The sequence below is a fragment of the Nomascus leucogenys genome, chromosome 1a (assembly GCF_006542625.1).
Source record: "Nomascus leucogenys isolate Asia chromosome 1a, Asia_NLE_v1, whole genome shotgun sequence".
Classification (NCBI taxonomy): domain Eukaryota; kingdom Metazoa; phylum Chordata; class Mammalia; order Primates; family Hylobatidae; genus Nomascus; species Nomascus leucogenys.
The window spans coordinates 39775272-39793654 of NC_044381.1; the positions used below are offsets into that span (position 1 = coordinate 39775272).

The 18383-nt window shown below is 36.5% G+C and overlaps 1 protein-coding gene and 1 non-coding gene across 2 annotated transcripts in view; both read left to right on the forward strand.

The window, feature by feature from the left end:
* The first annotated feature begins 241 nt into the window (after positions 1-241).
* Positions 242-18383, forward strand: part of LOC100597406 (ankyrin repeat domain-containing protein 20A2-like) — a 56670-nt gene continuing 38528 nt past the window's right edge. Inside the window, 7 exon segments of the mRNA XM_030801199.1 lie at positions 242-719; positions 4774-4888; positions 5049-5222; positions 9104-9210; positions 10267-10286; positions 10289-10403; positions 13180-13235. Of these exon segments, the coding sequence (XP_030657059.1) occupies positions 517-719; positions 4774-4888; positions 5049-5222; positions 9104-9210; positions 10267-10286; positions 10289-10403; positions 13180-13235 (790 nt within the window). The 5' untranslated portion in view covers positions 242-516.
* On the forward strand, positions 11798-11904 carry LOC115836023. The gene has a single exon (XR_004031028.1). It is a non-coding gene; the product is annotated as a U6 spliceosomal RNA (small nuclear RNA).

Consider the following 18383-nt stretch of genomic DNA (forward strand, 5'->3'; position numbering starts at 1 on the left):
CTTCTGAGCAGGAGCGGGGTGGGCTGCAAGGCCAGACAGGCCGTGCTTTTCAGGCCGGGCTGGATGGCGCCTGCGATCCCGCGCCAGCGACCCTGGGGCCTCCCGGGCGATCCCAGGAGAACCCGCAAGCCCAGCCGCGCCTGCCCAGAGCTGCAGCCCCACCTGCCGGCGCGCGCCGCCAGGGCGCGGCTTCGGGGCGGGGCGGCAATCACGGTGCAGGCGCGCGCCCAACAGCTTTGCGAGGCTCACTCGGTCTGAGAGGTCGGAGGCTGCGAGTGTCGCTGCTGAAGGCTGTGGTAGACCGGGCTGGATCGCGGATTGTGGAGTAGATCATAGATTTGGGATCACAGATTGGGGGTTGGTTCGTGGATTTGGGGTAGGATGGAGGATTTGGGGTTGGATAGGGGGTTCGGGGCTGGGTCGTCTGGGGTCGGGGGAGGGGGGTGGTGAAAAGGTGACAGGGAGCTGCCCCCGCTCAAGAGCCGGTGGTCGGGGGTCTGAGAAGAAGTCACCACTATGAAGTTATTCGGCTTCGGGAGCCGCAGGGGCCAGACGGCCCAGGGCTCCATAGACCACGTCTACACGGGTTCCGGATACCGAATCCGGGACTCCGAACTGCAGAAGATCCACAGGGCGGCTGTCAAGGGTGACGCCGCGGAGGTGGAGCGCTGCCTGGTACGCAGGAGCGGAGACCTGGACGCCCTGGACAAGCAGCACAGGTAGCGGGGGCTCAGCCCGGGGTGGGAGGGGGTCCCCAGGCCCGGCTTCCCCGCAGCCCCTGGGACTGGGCCTTGCAGGGCTGCGGGGCACCCTCGGAGCGGCGGAGCCAAACGGACTCTCAGCTGTTTTCCATCCCTCATAATTCCCTGGCTGGAGCAGTTGGAGAGCTTGAGTGATTTAACTCACAAAGTTAAGCATATACAGTGTTGTTATTTTTAACGTACACGTTTAAAACATGGTTTATATACATTATAGGAGGTGCCTAATGAGAGAACTCATTCCCCTATCAAAAATACCGGGAGTTATTTTCAGTAGGCGAAAAGTTCTCAGATAAAACTGTCCGTTTTACTTCCGTATCCACCTGTGTAGGTAGGTTCTTTACTGAAGGTTCTTAGAGAGAAACTTGGAAGTAGGAGGTGGGTTCTGTGTTCTTGAATGGGAAGGCACATTTTTCTGAAAACGTGAGCTCTTTCTGTGTTTATCAATTTTACATAGACCGAATGAAAATATCAAGGTTTTAATATTTTTGAATGACACCTGCTGTCTTTCATTATTGTGATGACATTTTAAAAATCTCATAATGGAGTGAAAAAACACTTGCTCCTCTAGATATCAATATGTGCTATTAATTTCTACAATTAATTGTTTACTAACAGCTGAAAAGACAGATAAACGCATGGAACAGAATAGGAAACCCAGAAACACTGAAATTATGTAAGATATACGTAAGGACTGATGAGTAGGAAAGGATGAATTATTAATGAAAAAATGCCTACTGTTTGAAGAAAACGAATGAAATTTTATGTCACAAACATGAGTTCCTGATTTAATACAGATTGAAATTTTTACATATGCAAATGAGTAAAGTACCAGAAGAAAACACAGATGCTTATTTTACAAGTACATTTTATGTTGACAAATGCCTTCCTAAGAATGACCTCATAAGCAGGCATTCTGAAGGCTGATTTAGCAAACTAAAAATTAAAACTGCCTGTGTTTCAGAAAAAAGTTAACAAAATAAAAGAGCTTACTTGAAAAATATTTACTATATTACATATATATTTTTCAGATGAAAAGTATGTTTTCATTTTATAGGGAATTCATTATATTGTTTTTTTTGTTTTTGAGTTGGAGTCTCACTTCTTTGCCCAGGCTGGTGTCCAATGGCACAATCTTGGCTCACTGCAACGTCTGCCTGCTGGGTTCAAGCAATTCTCCTACCTCAGCCTCCCAAGTAGCTGGGATTACAGGCAGGTGCCAGCATGCCTGGATAATTTTTGTATTTTTAGTAGAGAGGGGGTTTCACCATGTTGGCCAGGCTGGTCTCGAACTCCTGACCTCAAGTGATCTGCCCGCCTCCGCCTCCCAAAGTGCTGGGATTACAGGTGTGAGCCACCGCGCCCAGCCTATATTATTATATATCATAAGATATATATATATATGTATACATATATATTACTGATATGTATACATATATAACAGATATAATATGTTATATATATCAGTTATATATACACATTAGATGAAAAGTACATCTTCATTTTACAGGGAATTCTTTCAAATCAAACCATCAAACACTCTAAAAGTGGGCAAAGTACCTTTTTCCAGATCTACAAGTTACTTATATACATAGGAAAAAATCCTTCGCATTTATGGTATACGAATTTAAATTAACAGAGGAATGAAACAGTTTTCTATCCACAATATTTGTGAGGATGTTTTATACTGCTGCTTAAAGTTTAAGTTGCTGATTACTTTTCAAATAGATAATTTGGTGGTAAGTACTACATTTAAAAAATGTGTATGCCCTTTACCCATCAATTCCATTATACTAAAACACCCTTAGGAAATAAAGATACATGCACTTTATTTTTCACAGCACGTATTTTAAAAAGAACCCATAGAATGGATCCTATAAATAAATTTCAGTTGCATCCATAGGATGAAATAATATGTGACCACTGAAGGTGGCAATAGATACAGAAGTACGTTGATGTGCAAAGATGTATTTTGTTACAGCTAGCGAGGAAAAAGAATTAGTTAAATTATACATACACAAACATACTATGGTCTTGTTTTAGCAAAAATATGTACAAAATATGATAAAATTTGTAATTTCTGAGCATTTGTATTTTAAGTAAAGGTTTTTTCCTTTTTCTTATCTGTGATTGCTGCAGTGAGCATGTACAAAACTTCTAGTAAAAGTTTATTATTAATGGAATAATCCTTGGGAAGAGAGGAATATGAATCTTGCACTGATGAAAATAATTTCTCGCTTTCTATTTTTTATCATTATTGTGAGTATTGTTATCTTCTTTGAGCTTTTACCCTCTTCAGAAGTAAAAAGGGAATGTTTTTATCTGTTTCCAGATTTTATTATCTATATATTTTATTATGTACCTATGTTTTTCTTATATACTCATTCCATTTATGCAATGATAGACTAATCATTTCATTTTAATTGTATTCTTTAAAAATAAAATAACACATATAAATAATTACTATTGCAAAAATATTGCTTTATAAGAGTTTATTTAAAAATATTGAACTCCCCAACTGTATTTATCCATTCTTTCATTCCATTTGTGCGTCAAGCATAACCTGAGTACCTGTTATGTAGGAGACATATTCTACTATCTCTCAGGACCCTTCTATCCTTAAAAACTTCATCTTTACCTGCCCCACCTGCACAAGCTGAGAGATTTAAAATAGGAATATTGGGACTTAATCTCCTTGAAACTTTATCTCCCACCTTTCAAACAAAAGTATTTCTGAAGTTAGAAAATAGTAGAAGATAACCTTTAACTGCCCTTTCAAAAGTTTATCAGTCTTAAATACTAATATTAATCATTGGAAAGTCTTATTTGCATATATTTTGTAAGTATAAATATTGAATAAAATGAGCCATACACATTCATTTGAATCATGAGTTTCCTTTGGCTTCAAGTTGTTTGAAAATAAAAGAATTAATTTGTTTAAAAAATGCATTATTTTTATTTCAGTGCTCTTTCCCCATAGTACCTTTAAGAACTAAAATATATTTAAGTTTCAGTTACATGCCTAGAACTGCCCTAGACCTGCTGAATAAGTAGAATATGGTGAATATACCATATTCTACTTAATGTAAGGTCTCATGGATTGTGTGATGCCCTACTATTTTATATATCAATAAGATAATTTTTAAAATGCTACCAATTATAGTTATAATAAATCATGAATTATAAGTGGCATTCCAATGTCAGAGGTGTTAAAATGTGACCTACTCGTTAAGCCATCCTGCAAAGTAGGTATAATTGTATCATTCTACCTAATTAAAATGTTTTTGTTAAGTAGTACCAATAGTAAAAATTATAATATCTGGCTGGGTGCAGTGGCTCACACCTGTAATCTCAGAACTTTGGGAGGCTGAGGTGAGAGGATTGCTTGATGCCAGGAGTTTGAGACCAGCTTGGGCAACAAAGTGAGATTCTTACTCTACAAATATTTTTAAATAAATAGCTGGGCATGCTGCGGCACATCTGTAGTCCCAGCTGCTCAGGAGGCCGGGGATGGAGGATGACTTGAGCCCAGGAGTTCCAGGTATAGTTACATCATTGCACTCCAGCCTGGGCAAAAGAGTGAGACTTTGTCTCAAAAAACAAAAATCTTACAATTATTGAGTTGTTGTAGGAACTGTTCTACGTACTTTACATAGCTTCTCATTCAAGCGTCACGATGGTGTCTTATGAGATAGCTACTATTGTCATCTTTATTAATGAGGAAGTTGAGGCACAGAAAGGCTAAGCAATAGTTGGTAAGTGACAGGGTTTAAAGTAGGACTCAAGCCCTAGTTGAACCGAGTCCAAAGACTGAGCTTTTTCTATTCAAATAGGCTGCTGTTTTCATTAAGGCAGTGAGCAGTAAGAGCTAGTAAGTATTGTACTTTCTTCAAAAAAATTATTTGTTTTGAAGGCAGAGGAAAAACATGCTATTCAATTTTTACAATTACATGAATGATTGTATGTTTTGAGATACTGTACTACAGTTTCTTAAAAAATCCTCTTACTCTCATAGAACTGCTCTATATTTGGCCTGTGCCAGTGGCCATGTGAACATGGTCACTCTCCTGGTTAACAGAAAATGCCAGATTGGTATCTGTGACAAAGAAAACAGAATGCCTTTGATACAGGTATATTATAGCCAACTCTTTCAGCATGACATGGATTTGATTTACATATATAGAATTAAAATAAATTGATCTCACTTAAATATAACTAGTTGGTGAAACCTGTGGAATGTGTATTTTGAATTCTTGGAATTTACAATCTTTCTTGGTCTAACACAGATAGGCTGTCCATTGCCAGGAAGAGGCTTGTGCTGTTATTTTGGTGGAACATGGCGCCAATCCAAACCTTAAGGATATCTATGGCAACACTGCTCTCCATTATGCTGTGTATAGTGAGAGCACCTCACTGGCAGAAAAACTGCTTTTCCATGGCTCAAATATTGAAGCACTGGACAAGGTATAGATCAATCAACTTTCTTTCCAAAATATTTGTTTTAACATTGACATAGGTAAGGGTCAATGCTTTATATTTGGAAGCTCAACTATTCCCTGAATGCAAATGCAAATTAAATTATTTTGAAATAACTTGTCTTAAGATTTTATTTTAAATATTGATACTTTTAAAAGAAGCATTAAAGGGCACAGCTTTATAAAATGCACTTTGGAAAATATTTGTGAATTTGTTAAAGGTAAAACCTTTTCAACTTTTTTTCTACACAGGGTTATTCTTTTTTTTTTCCTAATTAGTGTAAAACAACACAGGAAAGAAAATATTCCCTGGAAATAGGCTTTATCTTAAAACTCAAAACTAAAGCAACTTACAATAAATGGACATGTTGCTGCTGCTGCTAATTTTCTGAAAAACTGATGTATCATCTCTCAGTGGCAAGGCTTAAGAGGGAAAAATGGGAGGAGAAAAGATCAATCAGAAATATACAGGTCACTTGGAAATTAGGTAATGAGGGAAAACGCCAGGAAGAGGTTTTTTTTTAGTTTGTTGTTCTTCCAGTTTATGTGTTGAGACAAGGTGCTCTTTAGCTTTGGGTCTAATAATTTTTGGTTTGAAAAAGAATGAGTTGAAACTTGCCTAGAGATTAATTTTAGGAGGACTTTGAGGAAACCAGATTTGCAGTGAATAGGTGGTGACGAAGTGAGAAAAACTTCAGCAGAAGGTGGAACAAATTACTAACTGACTTTTTGCCCATCCTGGCAGAAACAGCCACTTAGATAAGAGTCTAAAGCCTCCTCTTAAATATAGAATGTCTTGGTGGGAAGGTGGGCAATAAGGAGCTTGTAAATAGCAAAATCAAGTGGGATTTTGAGTTTACTTGTCCCTGTTCTACCCATAGCCAGGAAACTTAATTGGAGTTTTAATAAATGACTCTATCTCTTACTCTTTTCTCTTTCTGGCCACATCTCCAACTGATAAAGAGAATTAGCCATGTGGGTGAGAGGTGAGACTCAAGTGATCGTCTGCTGCACTAATTCTCAGAATTGTGCATTACAGTGACCCGAGGACATTTTGTTAAAAATCTACAGTTGTAGGGTTTCCCCTGAAGATTTTGATGTAATAGACCTAATAAGGCCTGAACGTGTTTAAAAATGTTTTCTTGAAGCTGGGCACAGTGGCATATTCCTGTAGTCCCAGCTTGAGCCTAAGAGTTTGAATCCAGCTTGAGCAACATAGTGAGACTCTTGTCTCTAACAAAAATAATAGCCAAAACAACAACAACAACAACAACAAAAAACCTTCAAGGTTTGGATATACCCTGATTAAAAACCCCAGAATAGATAAGTGCCATATATAAATTTCTGTATCTCAAAAATGTAAGAAATCTCTAGAAGAGTTGGCATTTGATAGTTGCCACTTCCTTCAAAGTTCTCCTTTTCAATAATATTAGCCTGACTTATCTGTCTTTCTCTACATCTGTGACTGGGAAGTGAAAGGAAATGTTATTGGCAATATCTTTCAGCTTACAGAATAACACGTTTTGCTTCCTACCATGAATCATTCACTACCATTCAGAGAGTCTTTAGAAATTTGCTTATGGGTAATCTTTCAATAGGTAGAGGCTGACCCTTTCATTATTTGATGTCCCTTTGTCACCATGCAGGTGATTATGTGTCAACAAATGTTCATTACAAGTTGGGCTTTCTCAATTAGAATAGTAGCAAATCCTAAACTATTTTTTTTAGTTGAAGTTGTATTATGAACCTCTCAGTATGTTTGTTAAGTTTATAGAACTTCAGCATACCCAAAATGTCAGTTTTAAACACTGAAGTCCATGAAGTTAATAAGAATACAGATAGGAATCTTTTAATAATTTAGTTTTAGCAGTCTTGTGAACCAATTATCTATTTGGTTAACAATCTGGGAAAATTATATACAAATATATTTTAAATGAATAAATGTTGGAAAAATTCTTGAAGCAGGTATTATGAGTCTTTTTAGCAATTTTTATTATATATGAGAGCCTGATTTTTTGGTAAAACATATAATACTAGAGAAAGAAAATATTTTACATGCAAATACTTGCATTATACACAACCATTTAGTAACACATTTATAGCGAATATAAAAACACAAGGGCTATATTCCAATGTGGTACACAGATTTGTTTGTTTGCCTCTATAAGTTGAATCAACATGTAAAATTTAGAAGACTCATGAAGAAATCTGGACGTCAGGCTTATCCTAAAAAATCCAATCTGGTGTCCCCTGAGTTTCTATCACTGTTTGGTCTGCTGTGCAGAGGTCGCCCCTTTATAGAAGGCATGTATTCTCCAGTTTGCTACTGTGCCCACCTTAGTACTTCCTTTACTCAGGCAACCTTCCTTTGTCCTTGTAAGTGTTTGAGTTTACAAGTCCTATGTTATAGTATATTTTGATAAAAATTTCAAGGCTTTTAAGTCAGCATGTATTTGTTTATAATATATAGTTTATAGAGTATATAAATCCCTCAGTTATGGAGTTGAATTTTAGAATTTAGAAGTTTTTAAAACTTTCTCTTTATATATACCACAAATAATCATCTGCCTGTAAGAATGCCTAGAAGCCTTTTTAGGTTATTCCTGGTTATAGTTGGATAATTTACGAATATTGCAGACATTACATCTTTCTCCTCAGCACTCTTCCTTAGAAATGCAAGTGACTTATTGGCTTTTATTATGCCAGAAATAATTCATATGGATCAGTATGAGAACTTTTATTGATAACCCATTATGTTTTTATTTCTGATTTATATTTTGTCTAAAATAAAAAATAATTTTAAATAGCCATTTAAGTGGAACCCAGTAAAAATGGATTTAAAAAGTAGAGCTGCACTAGGGTCCCGGGATTACCATTATAATTGAGAATAGTATTTCTTACTGAGCTTTGGTGTTTTAAATATTTGTTCTCAAGTTTTTTAAACCTATCTCTCTTACACAGAACATACTGAGCTTTCTAACAGTAAAGATAAAAATCTATTCTCTTGTATTAGGGAAAAAACCATGGACTATTTAATAATAAGGAAAATAAGTGCATTTGAAGCCAATCTCTCTTAATTCAAAGCTCATTTCCATAGTGACCCATTTGGAGCAGGAGTGCATGACATTGGCATCTGGGAGCCTGACACCATTGATAGAAGTGACTCAACAAGTTTGTACCACCCAGAGGAAACCTCCACCTGTATTGGGAAGCTCTGGCAACTGTATCTCTGAAACTCTTAATTCCTCAAATATTAATGTTTGCCACAAATAGTATTGTCAAATGGGGATTAGGTAAAATTCAAGAGATTTCTTGATTATTAGACATAAAATACAGTTTTGTAATACTTCTCAAATACAGATGGTCATGGAGTCTTTCTCTTGGGTATAATACTTCTGATAAAGCAAATATTCTTTGGAATATAGTTTAAGAAACACTGCTTTAGAGATAGTAATTTAGATCATTAATTTATGTAAAAAACTTAAAATATTTGCTACTATGTCTTAGAGTTTTAGGGACAAAAGATACAGTCCTTGCCCTCAAGAAGCTCTTGGTTTCAGTGGGAAACAGTGAAATGATTACAACGTACCGTGCTAGGTGCTGTGATCAAAGCAAGGATTCTTGGGACTGGTAAATGTTTAAAGTGAGTTTTGGCAATGAGCACAGTTAATCCGGGGAGACAGAGGAGGGTTGTTTGTAAGGCAAAGAGCAGCACATCAAAAAGCACAGAGGAGTGAGAAGGAAGGGACTGCTTTTCATTTACTTCGTTTCTATATTGTACGTTGAAGTTAAAAGCATCCTAGAGAAGATTTTCAGTTCATTTGAGAAACCTGTAATTTTGTGAATTATTTTTTTTCTGCTGTTTTATAGGACAATAATATCCCACTTTTATTCGCTGTAATTTGCAAGAAAGAGAAAATGGTAGAATTTTTATTGAAAAACAAAGCAAGTACACATGCCATTGATAGGCTGAGACTGTCAGTAGTCCTTTTTTTTTTTTTAAATAAAATCTGCATATTCTAGAGTGGTTAACAGTCACTCAAATCAGAAATATTAATAAGAAGATTAACATAATTATTGGCATATAATGAAAAATATCGCCACGAATAATCTGGTAGACCAGCAAATATTTGGACTGAGTAACATAAAGAACAGTATATAGTAGGATTCGTCTTCTCTTGTAATATAGAGTGTTGGGTATATATAATGAGATGTTTTTGGTACTGTAATCTTTTATTAGCTAAAGGGTTTTGTGTTAGTTTTATTAATTTTTTTTTTTTTTGAGATGGAGTCTCACTCTGTTGCCAGGCTGGAGTGCAGTGGTGTGATCTTGGCTCACTGCAACCTCCACCTCCCAGGTTCAAGTGATTCTCCTGCCTCAGCCTCCCAAGTAGCTGGGACTACAGGTGCATGCCACCATACCCAGCTAATTTTTGTATTTTTAGTAGAGATGGGATTTCACCATGTTGGCCAGGATGGTCTCGATTTCTTGACCTCATGATCTGCTCTCCTTGGCTTCCCAAAGTGCTGGAATTACAGACATGAGCCATTGCACCTGACCAGTTTTATTAATTTTTAAAGTGTGGATTTGTAGTTTATGACTACTAGTATTGTCATTATTATTATAATTGTTGTTGTTGTTTTCAGCCTGCAGATAACTCTTATCTGACCCCTAGCTGATTTGACTAGGAAAACAGTGGAGGAATCTTCATCTAAATCTTTGCCTACTTTAGATAAGTGACCTCAGCACAGTTTCTTGGCCATCAAAGGACTATAAGTTAACAACTTGTATTATGTCATAGCCCAGTGGGACAAGAGGCTTCCCTGTTGTCCCTTTCTTTTAGCCTTGGTGATAATTTACAAAGATGAACACTTGAGCACCCTGGATGCTTATAGACCCAAGCTAGTACATGCAAATGGTTATTACGTCTACACTGACAGGCAGATATCAAATTGGTAAAGTGTATCAAACTAGCTTTTTAAAAAAGTCTTTATTAAAGTTCTTGAGTGGAGTTATTTCTTTGTCATTTTAGGTCAGCCCTCATGCTTGCTGTGCATATGACTCACCAGGTATTGCCAACATCCTTCTTAAGCAAAATATTAATGTCTTCACTCAAGACATGTGTGGACAAGATGCAGAAGATTACGCTATTTCTCATCATTTGACAAAGTAAGTGTTTATGTTAAAAGGCCAGTTAATACTAAATTGAAGTTTAAAATAATTGCAACTACTCCATCTTATACATTAGGTGAGAGTTCATAGTTTGGTTCAGATAGTGTGAAATAGCAATGAGTTAGTCTACCTTTTAGCCAGAAATCAAGCAGAAGTCTAGATTAGTTAGAAGTAGAGTGCAAGATTTTTTCTGGATTTTTGAGACCTTTATCCCTAGGGATCTCAATGTTGTTCATTTTATTCCAAGTATAATCCCCATGCATGGGATAAAAAGAGCCACATCTTTGATTTCTTTTCCTTTCCTTTCCTTTTTTTTTTTTTTTTTTTTTTTTTTTTGTAGAGACAAGGTCTCACTCTGTTGCCCTGGCTGGTCTTGAACTCCTGAGCTCAAGTAATCTCCCTGCCTCGGCCTCTCAAAGTGCTAGCCACCATGCCTGACCTGACTTTTCTAATTATTGAGTCTTGAAATGTCCAATTTAGCAGAAAATCTTGTATTGTCCCCTGGGGCTCTCACCTGTGTCTTCCTTCTTTGAATTTTCCAAGAAGCCAAGGGGTTTCCTAAGTCCAAGGAAGGCAATCTTTCTTTACAAGTCAGAAGAAGGGGAAAAAAGGCCATTCTAATCATTCTGTTGTTTCCGTGGACTCACTTGCTGTATTGTTGCCATTGTAACTGGTCTTGCAATCTGATAATGATTGACCTTTGCCACCAGGATGCCTTCACTGATTTAGACCCCTCAGTTTTCATGGTGATTCATATATAGAGTTCAAAGCTATGGTGTTTATTAGTTTATGTACTTGTGCTCAGTCATTGTTCCCAGCACCCTGCTCTGGCAACTAGGCCTGCTAGCTTTACCCACACAAATATTGAGCAAGCTGATGCTCGCCCTACACTAAAAACCTTATTTGGAGGCCACCTCTTAGCTAGACTTAGCCTAGGCCTTCATGGTATGTTATCCTTCGAAAGCCATGTTTGTCTTTTCTTTAACCAATATTAGTTGGGATTGTTCTCAACAGTCAGGGATGTTCAAATAATGATAATGTTGCAGGAAGAGATCAGAGTTCTCTTTCCCTTTTGCTATCAGATCTGTACCTTGAGGCTTTTTTTTATATCCTGTGCAGCAGCTTTGGTTAGATAGCAGAAGGTTCCATGTTATCTTTCCACCGAGTAGTGAGAACCAGCTTGCAGTTGGCCCCTCAAGTAATGTGTCTCTATAATCATGAAAATCTCCTGGGCTACTCGCAGCTCTTCCTCAAGTTTTAAATATAATTTAAAATTCTCCTCACAGGAAGCCAGTCAATAAAATTCTCTGAATCTAAAGTAAGTGAGTTGGATTTAACAGAGCTAAACCTCATCCATGACTCACGAGTATCCATGTATCAAACAGGGCTTTGTACTTATTTCAGCAGCACATATTTTAAAATTGGATTAATACAGAGCAGATAAGCATGGCTGCTGCCTAGGGATGGCACACAAATTCAGAAAGCATTCCATATTTTGCCTAGTCCCATGAAGGCCATTTGACTATTTGTTGAGTAGCTCCAAGGAAGCAGTGTGAGCAAAACCAAAACAAGTGACAGCCAATATTGAAATTGTGATTATCACTATGAAACTGTTGATGTACGGTGATCTCTGAAATGAGAACAGAGCTGAGTAATAAGGGGATGTTACATGTTGTTAGTACATGTCTTGGAAATGAGAAAATGTCAACTTGCGTTTCCTTCATGGAACTGAAAAACAATCAAAGCAGGGTTTTGTCTTGTCTGTTAGTTGGAGAGGACCATGGAGATCCAGCATCCAAGCACAGACCTGCTGGCTCAGTTTGAGGAGATAGAGAAGGAGTGGTAGTTGTCCAAGCCAGGTTTTGACACCTGTTAGTTTTCTGCCCTTGGTGTGATTGATGAGCTCAGTGATGGGAGACAATTAGGTAATCTATTTTAATGAGGTTTTTTTTTTATATATATATTTTATATATATAATATATATATATATATAATATATAATATATATAATATATAATATATATTATATATAATATATAATATATATAATATATAATATATAATATATATAATATATAATATATATAATATATATAATATATATATATAAATTTAGTAATAAGTTATGAATTAGGTAAAATGCCTGGAATTACAAGCCACAATGAATGCAACTAATAACCAAAATTAGCACTTAATAACATTTTCTGAAAACTGCAACATTTGAATGTTAGAACTTATAGAAAAACACACACGGAGCATTATTTGGGATTCCAAAATGGTTACAGCAATAAAGTTCAAGAATAAATTATTCCATTGCTTTACTATTTCTCTGAACATTTAAACATGTAATCTAATTACATCTTCCAAACAACCTAGTGAAGTAAGGTAGCAGAATCCTTATTTTTTAGAAGAAACCAGGGAGCCGAAGAAACCAGGGAGCCTAAGAGAAGCAATTTGTCTGAAAACAAAATACCTATTGGTTACAGAGTGAAGACTTACTCTGAGTGCAGGACACTTTGCATGATATCCAGCTAACTGGAGTTAATTTACTGAGCTGTGCTTCCTCCATTTATGAGTGCTTCACTTTCTTTTCTTCTTTAATTATAAGCTTAATAAGCTTGTAAGGTTTAAAAATTTGAAGTGTATGGGACATTAAAATTCTGATATTAGGTCTGATATTGCCTGAAATGGTTTTAGAATTTAATATGTTTGGTAAATATTTTTTATTTCAGTATTAAAATAGCAATTTTATTTATTACTTTTGTATACATAGAATTCAACAACAAATTTTGGAACATAAAAATAAGATACTTAAAAAGGACAAACCAGGTAAGACTTCTGATAGTGAATTTCTTCTCTTGGTGGTCCTACTCTTGATAAGAAAATAAAAAGTAAGATGTAAGATTAAGGTAGTGTCAATCAAAAAAGACCAGTTTAAAAATATGTGTAAATTGAATGTGTATATATGTATATACATATGTAAATTAATTTTTTAAATTTAACTTCTTTAGTTTGAAATTCAGATTTATTTAAGAAAGTAGTTGTAACTAATTTATAATCTCAAACATTATTGTCTTAAAACATTCATTTATTTAATTATGATCCCTAAAATCCTATATAATATTTTTGCAAAAATAAGAAAAAAGATTTTTAAGTTAGTATGTTGTATGTTTCCTCTATAGTCACATTATAACAAATCAAACTTGTTATACAAATGGATCTTCTATTTTATTTTTATAGTAAATTATTTATATTTAGTAAACAAATAATTACAGTTGACCCATTAATAATGTGGGGGTGAGGGACTCTGATCCCTGTGCAGTTGAAAATCTGAGTATAACTTTTGATTCCTTCACCTTAGCTACTAATACCCCACCATTGGCTGGAAGCCTTCCTGATAACAAACAGTTGAGGAACACCTATTTTGTTTGTGCTGCATTATTATATACTATGTTCGTACAATAAAGTAAGCTAGAGAAATGAAGCTGTTAGAAAGAAAATCATCAGGAAAAACATATTGACTTTTCATAAAGCATAAGTAGATCCTGACAGAGGTCTTCATGATCTTCAGGTTGATTAGGCTGAGGAGGAAGAGGAGAGGTGGATCTTGCTGTCTCTGGGTTGCAGAGGCAGAAGAAAATCTGCATATAAGTGAATCCCTGCAGTTGAAACCCTTGTTGTTGAAGGGTGAACTGTATTACATATTGATTTGTGTCACTAAGAAAGTAACTACCTTTAGAACTGGGAACTCAGCAATCCCTTTCTGGTACCATAAATAAATGGCAATAAGAACTGTAGAACTGAACCAGTGTGCACCCATACAAATAGGAGATTATTTTTTGAAGATAGCTACTGAGCACAGAAGATGGAAAAGCAATTCCTTCATAAGAAGCACAAGTTACATTACATATTCTTACAGAAGCAAAATGGTTTTATCTGTCATAGTTTACACACATAAACATATGCACACATACACACGCACATGCACACATACACACACACAAAGTTAAAAGTCCTGCTAATTCTTAATGACCAAATCCAACTGTTTGCAGGGAGCAGTGGATAACACATCCTACAGTTTGGATGCAATTTTTTTGACTTTTTGACTTGTTTTGTGATGAACTGCCTTTAATGGGTTTAAATCATGTTTTTAGTTTTATGAGAAACAAAGAAAAAGATTAGAAGCAAGTAAACAGGAACTCTATGATCAGTAGTAGACTATTATAGTATATTCAATAGTCATATGTTTTTCTCTAGTTATACAATTTATTTGAATGATGCACAATTAATCAATTATTATTATTATAGGAGATGGGGTCTGTCTATGTTGCCGAGGCTAGAATACAGTGTCTATTCATTGGTGCAATCATAGCTCACTGTAGCATTGAACTCCTGGGCTCAAGCAGTCCTCCTACCTCATCCTCCTAAGTGGCTGGGACTACAGTTTTGTGTGGTTACATCTGGCCTGATACACAATTATTTATTTATTTATTTATTTATTTTTGATACAGAGTCTCCCACTGTTGCTGGTACTGGCATGCAGTGGTGCCATCTTGGCTCACTGCTGCTTCCTGGCTTTAAATGATCCTTTCATCTTTCACCTTAGCCTCCCAAGTAGCTGGGACTACAGACATGCACCATGACACTTGGCTAATTTTCTTTTTAAGGGTTTTGTTTGTTTGTTTGTTTGTTTGTTTAATAGATGAGGTCTCACTATATTGCCCAGGCTGGTCTGGAACTTCTGGGCTCAAGTGATCCTCCTGCCTCAGCCTCCCAAAATGCTGGGATTTACAAATGTGAGCCACAGCACCTGGCCTGCACAATTAGTACAAAAAGGAATTAAGCCCAGTTGAGTTGCAGAAAATTGATCACCTTTTCATTTTTTTTCTAGAAACATTCATATTGTAGAACATATTTTCAATCACCCAGATTCTCTGTTTTTTATTCAGTTAAAATAGGATTGCTGCTTATTTCACATTATTTTCTGGCATTATTGTTTCATTTATTCCTTTTATGGTTTTATTCAATTGGGTAGTTATAGAAATACAAGAATCTCTAAGTCAAATATCAAGGGAAAAAAAGAAAAGAAAAACAGATTAGGGAAAGTTATTCTGTGAAATAACCATCTGATTACAGTTACATGTATCATATCAACTTAATACAAATCTTACACAATGCATTTGTGTCAAGGTTTCCCAAGACCACCCCCAGGTTTGGTGGTTCACTAGAAGGACTCACAGGACTCAGTAAATAGTCATACTCAGATCTTTAACTGATTACAAGAAAGGGGACAAGCAAAATTAGTAGAGGAAAAAGGTGCATGTGGTCAATTCTGGAGGAAACTAGGCACAAGCCTCCAGGAGTTCTCTCCTGTGGAGATCCCGGGATCTGCCTAATTCTCCCAGGCTCACATTTTGACAACATATGTGCAGTGATGTCTACCAGTACCAGAGTCTCATTAGAGACTAAGTGCCCAAGATTTGTATGGAGGTTACTCTCCCTCACATGTACCCACATTCCAGACTCTTACAAGGAAAGCAGCTGTTCAGACTAAACACACTGTTTCTATAAACACTTTAGACACGGTGAGCCACTCTTCTCAGGGAATGGTGGAAACCCTCCCAATTCCAAGTTCCTAAACACCAGCCAAGGGCCAGCCTTGCATGCAGGCCTTTCTAAGGATGGCAGTCTCTTGCCTGCTATATGAAATCTTTTCTGCACACTTTGTATAGCCCCACCTTAATTTTTGGTGTTGTTTCAAAATTTCATTTTAATAACATAATATTATAAGGTAACATGGTACTAATTTCTGTTGTATGATCCATCTTCAGTTGCAATGCTGGTTACTTTTTTGACTTTTGGTGACGAACAGCTATTTGCATGTAAGTTACCATAGCAATGTTAGGTAATTATAATCTGTCCTATTTATCTCATTAACCTATCAGTAAAATTGTTAAATTAAATAAGTGTAATAATTTCTGAGTTAAAATTAGAATAAAAATTCTCTTATTTTGATTACATGAATAATCTAGTTTTCATATTGTGCTAAATCCCTGTTTAAAATTATGAAATAAGATAAAATATTCAATCATTTTTATCAATATTTTCTTACCTAAGCATACAATTAAATTTATTTATTTTATATATTTTATATACTTCAATTTGAGAAATAATGACCACATGTTGTCACTTTGGTCTTCAATGATCTCTAATTTTTAGGGTCACTGTGTCTTGCTTAAATATATCATCATAACAGGTTCAGTGAATATCTTTATTTTTTATTTTATTTTATTTTTTTTGAGATAGAGTTTTGCTCTTGTTGCCTAGGCTGCAGTGCAATGACACAATCTTGGCTCATTGCACCCTCCACCTCCCAGGTTCAAATGATTCTCCTGCCTCAGCCTCCCAGGTACCTGGGACTACAGGCATGCACCACCATGCCCGGCTAATTTTTTGTATTTAGTATAGACGGGGTTTCACCATGTTGGTCAGGCTGGTCTTGAACTCTTGACCTCAGGTGATCCGCCCACCTCAGCCTCCCAAAGTGCTGGGATTACAGGCATGAGCCACTGCACCCAGCCATCTTTTTTATTTATTTATTTATTTTAATTTTTGCTCTGGAGATCCTGGGACACATAGACATTAGTGAATATCTTTTTTTTTTTTTTTTTTTTTTTTTTTTTTTTTTTTTTTTTTTGAGATGGAGTCTCACTCTGTCTCCCAGGCTGGAGTGCAGTGATGCGATCTCTATTAACTGCAACCTCCACCTTCTAGTCTCAAGCGATTCTTCTGCCTCAGCCTCCTGAGTAGCTGAAATTACAGGTTCCCGCCACCATGCCCAGCTAATTTTTGTATTTTTAGTAGAGACAAGGTTTGCCATGTTGGCCAGGCTGATCTTGAACTCCTGACCTCAGGCGATCCACCCACCTTTGCCTCCCAAAGTGCTGAGATTACAGGCATGAGCCACTGAGCCCAGCTGAATATCTTTTTTAAATCAATAACCTTATTTCTTAGAGCAGCTTTAGGTTCACAGCAAAACTGAGAGGAAGGTACAGAGATTTCTCATATATTCCATGCCTCCCACACATGCATAGCCTCCCCCATTATTAGTATTTTCCACCAGAGAGTGGTACATTTGTTACAACTGATGAACTTAATATTGACACATTATAATCACTCAAAGTTCATAGTTTACATCAGGCTTCACTCTTGATGCTGTACGTTCTGTGAATTTGGACAAATGTATAATGACATGACATGTATCTATTACTGTAATATTATTGACAGAACAGTTTCACTGCCCTAAAAATTCTCTCTACTATGCGTGTTCATCTCTCCCTTTCACCCTAGCAACTCGTGGCAACCATTGATCTTTACTGTGTCTTCATAGTTTTACTTTTTTCGGAAGAGTCATATAGTTGGAATAATACAGTGGATATCTTTTTGAATAGTTAAAAAATTAAAGCTCCATGGCAGTTGAATGTAGTCATTTAAGATGTTCTTTGTCCTTTTGTTTTTCTTTTGCTTCTTTATCATTGTAAAGAATGATATATGCTGATGAGATATGCTTTACGTACTTAGGAAACATTATTTGTATAGATATTTGGCACATAATAGAAAGGGTTGAGGAAAAGGACACCATGCAGTACCACACAGCACAAACTGGAGCATCTTGCTCTGTGAGGTGGGTCCAGATAGACTCTCTAGCAATGTAAGGGGACAAGTGCAAGGGGTTGTACTTTATAAAACTGGAATCACAAAGTCTTTCATACTTACCTTCAGTTGGAAATAAGACCAGGCAGTGAATGCTATAGGTAAATACATAAGTTCCTCACTGATCCTCTTCCTTTGAGGGATGAGGTTGACAACAGCCTGTATTATGATGGTGTGACTCACCTACAACTAGATTCTGTCATGAGGGATGGCAAGGGAGTTTTGCTTTATATGAGGTGAAAAAGAATTTTTTTCTCCTACTAG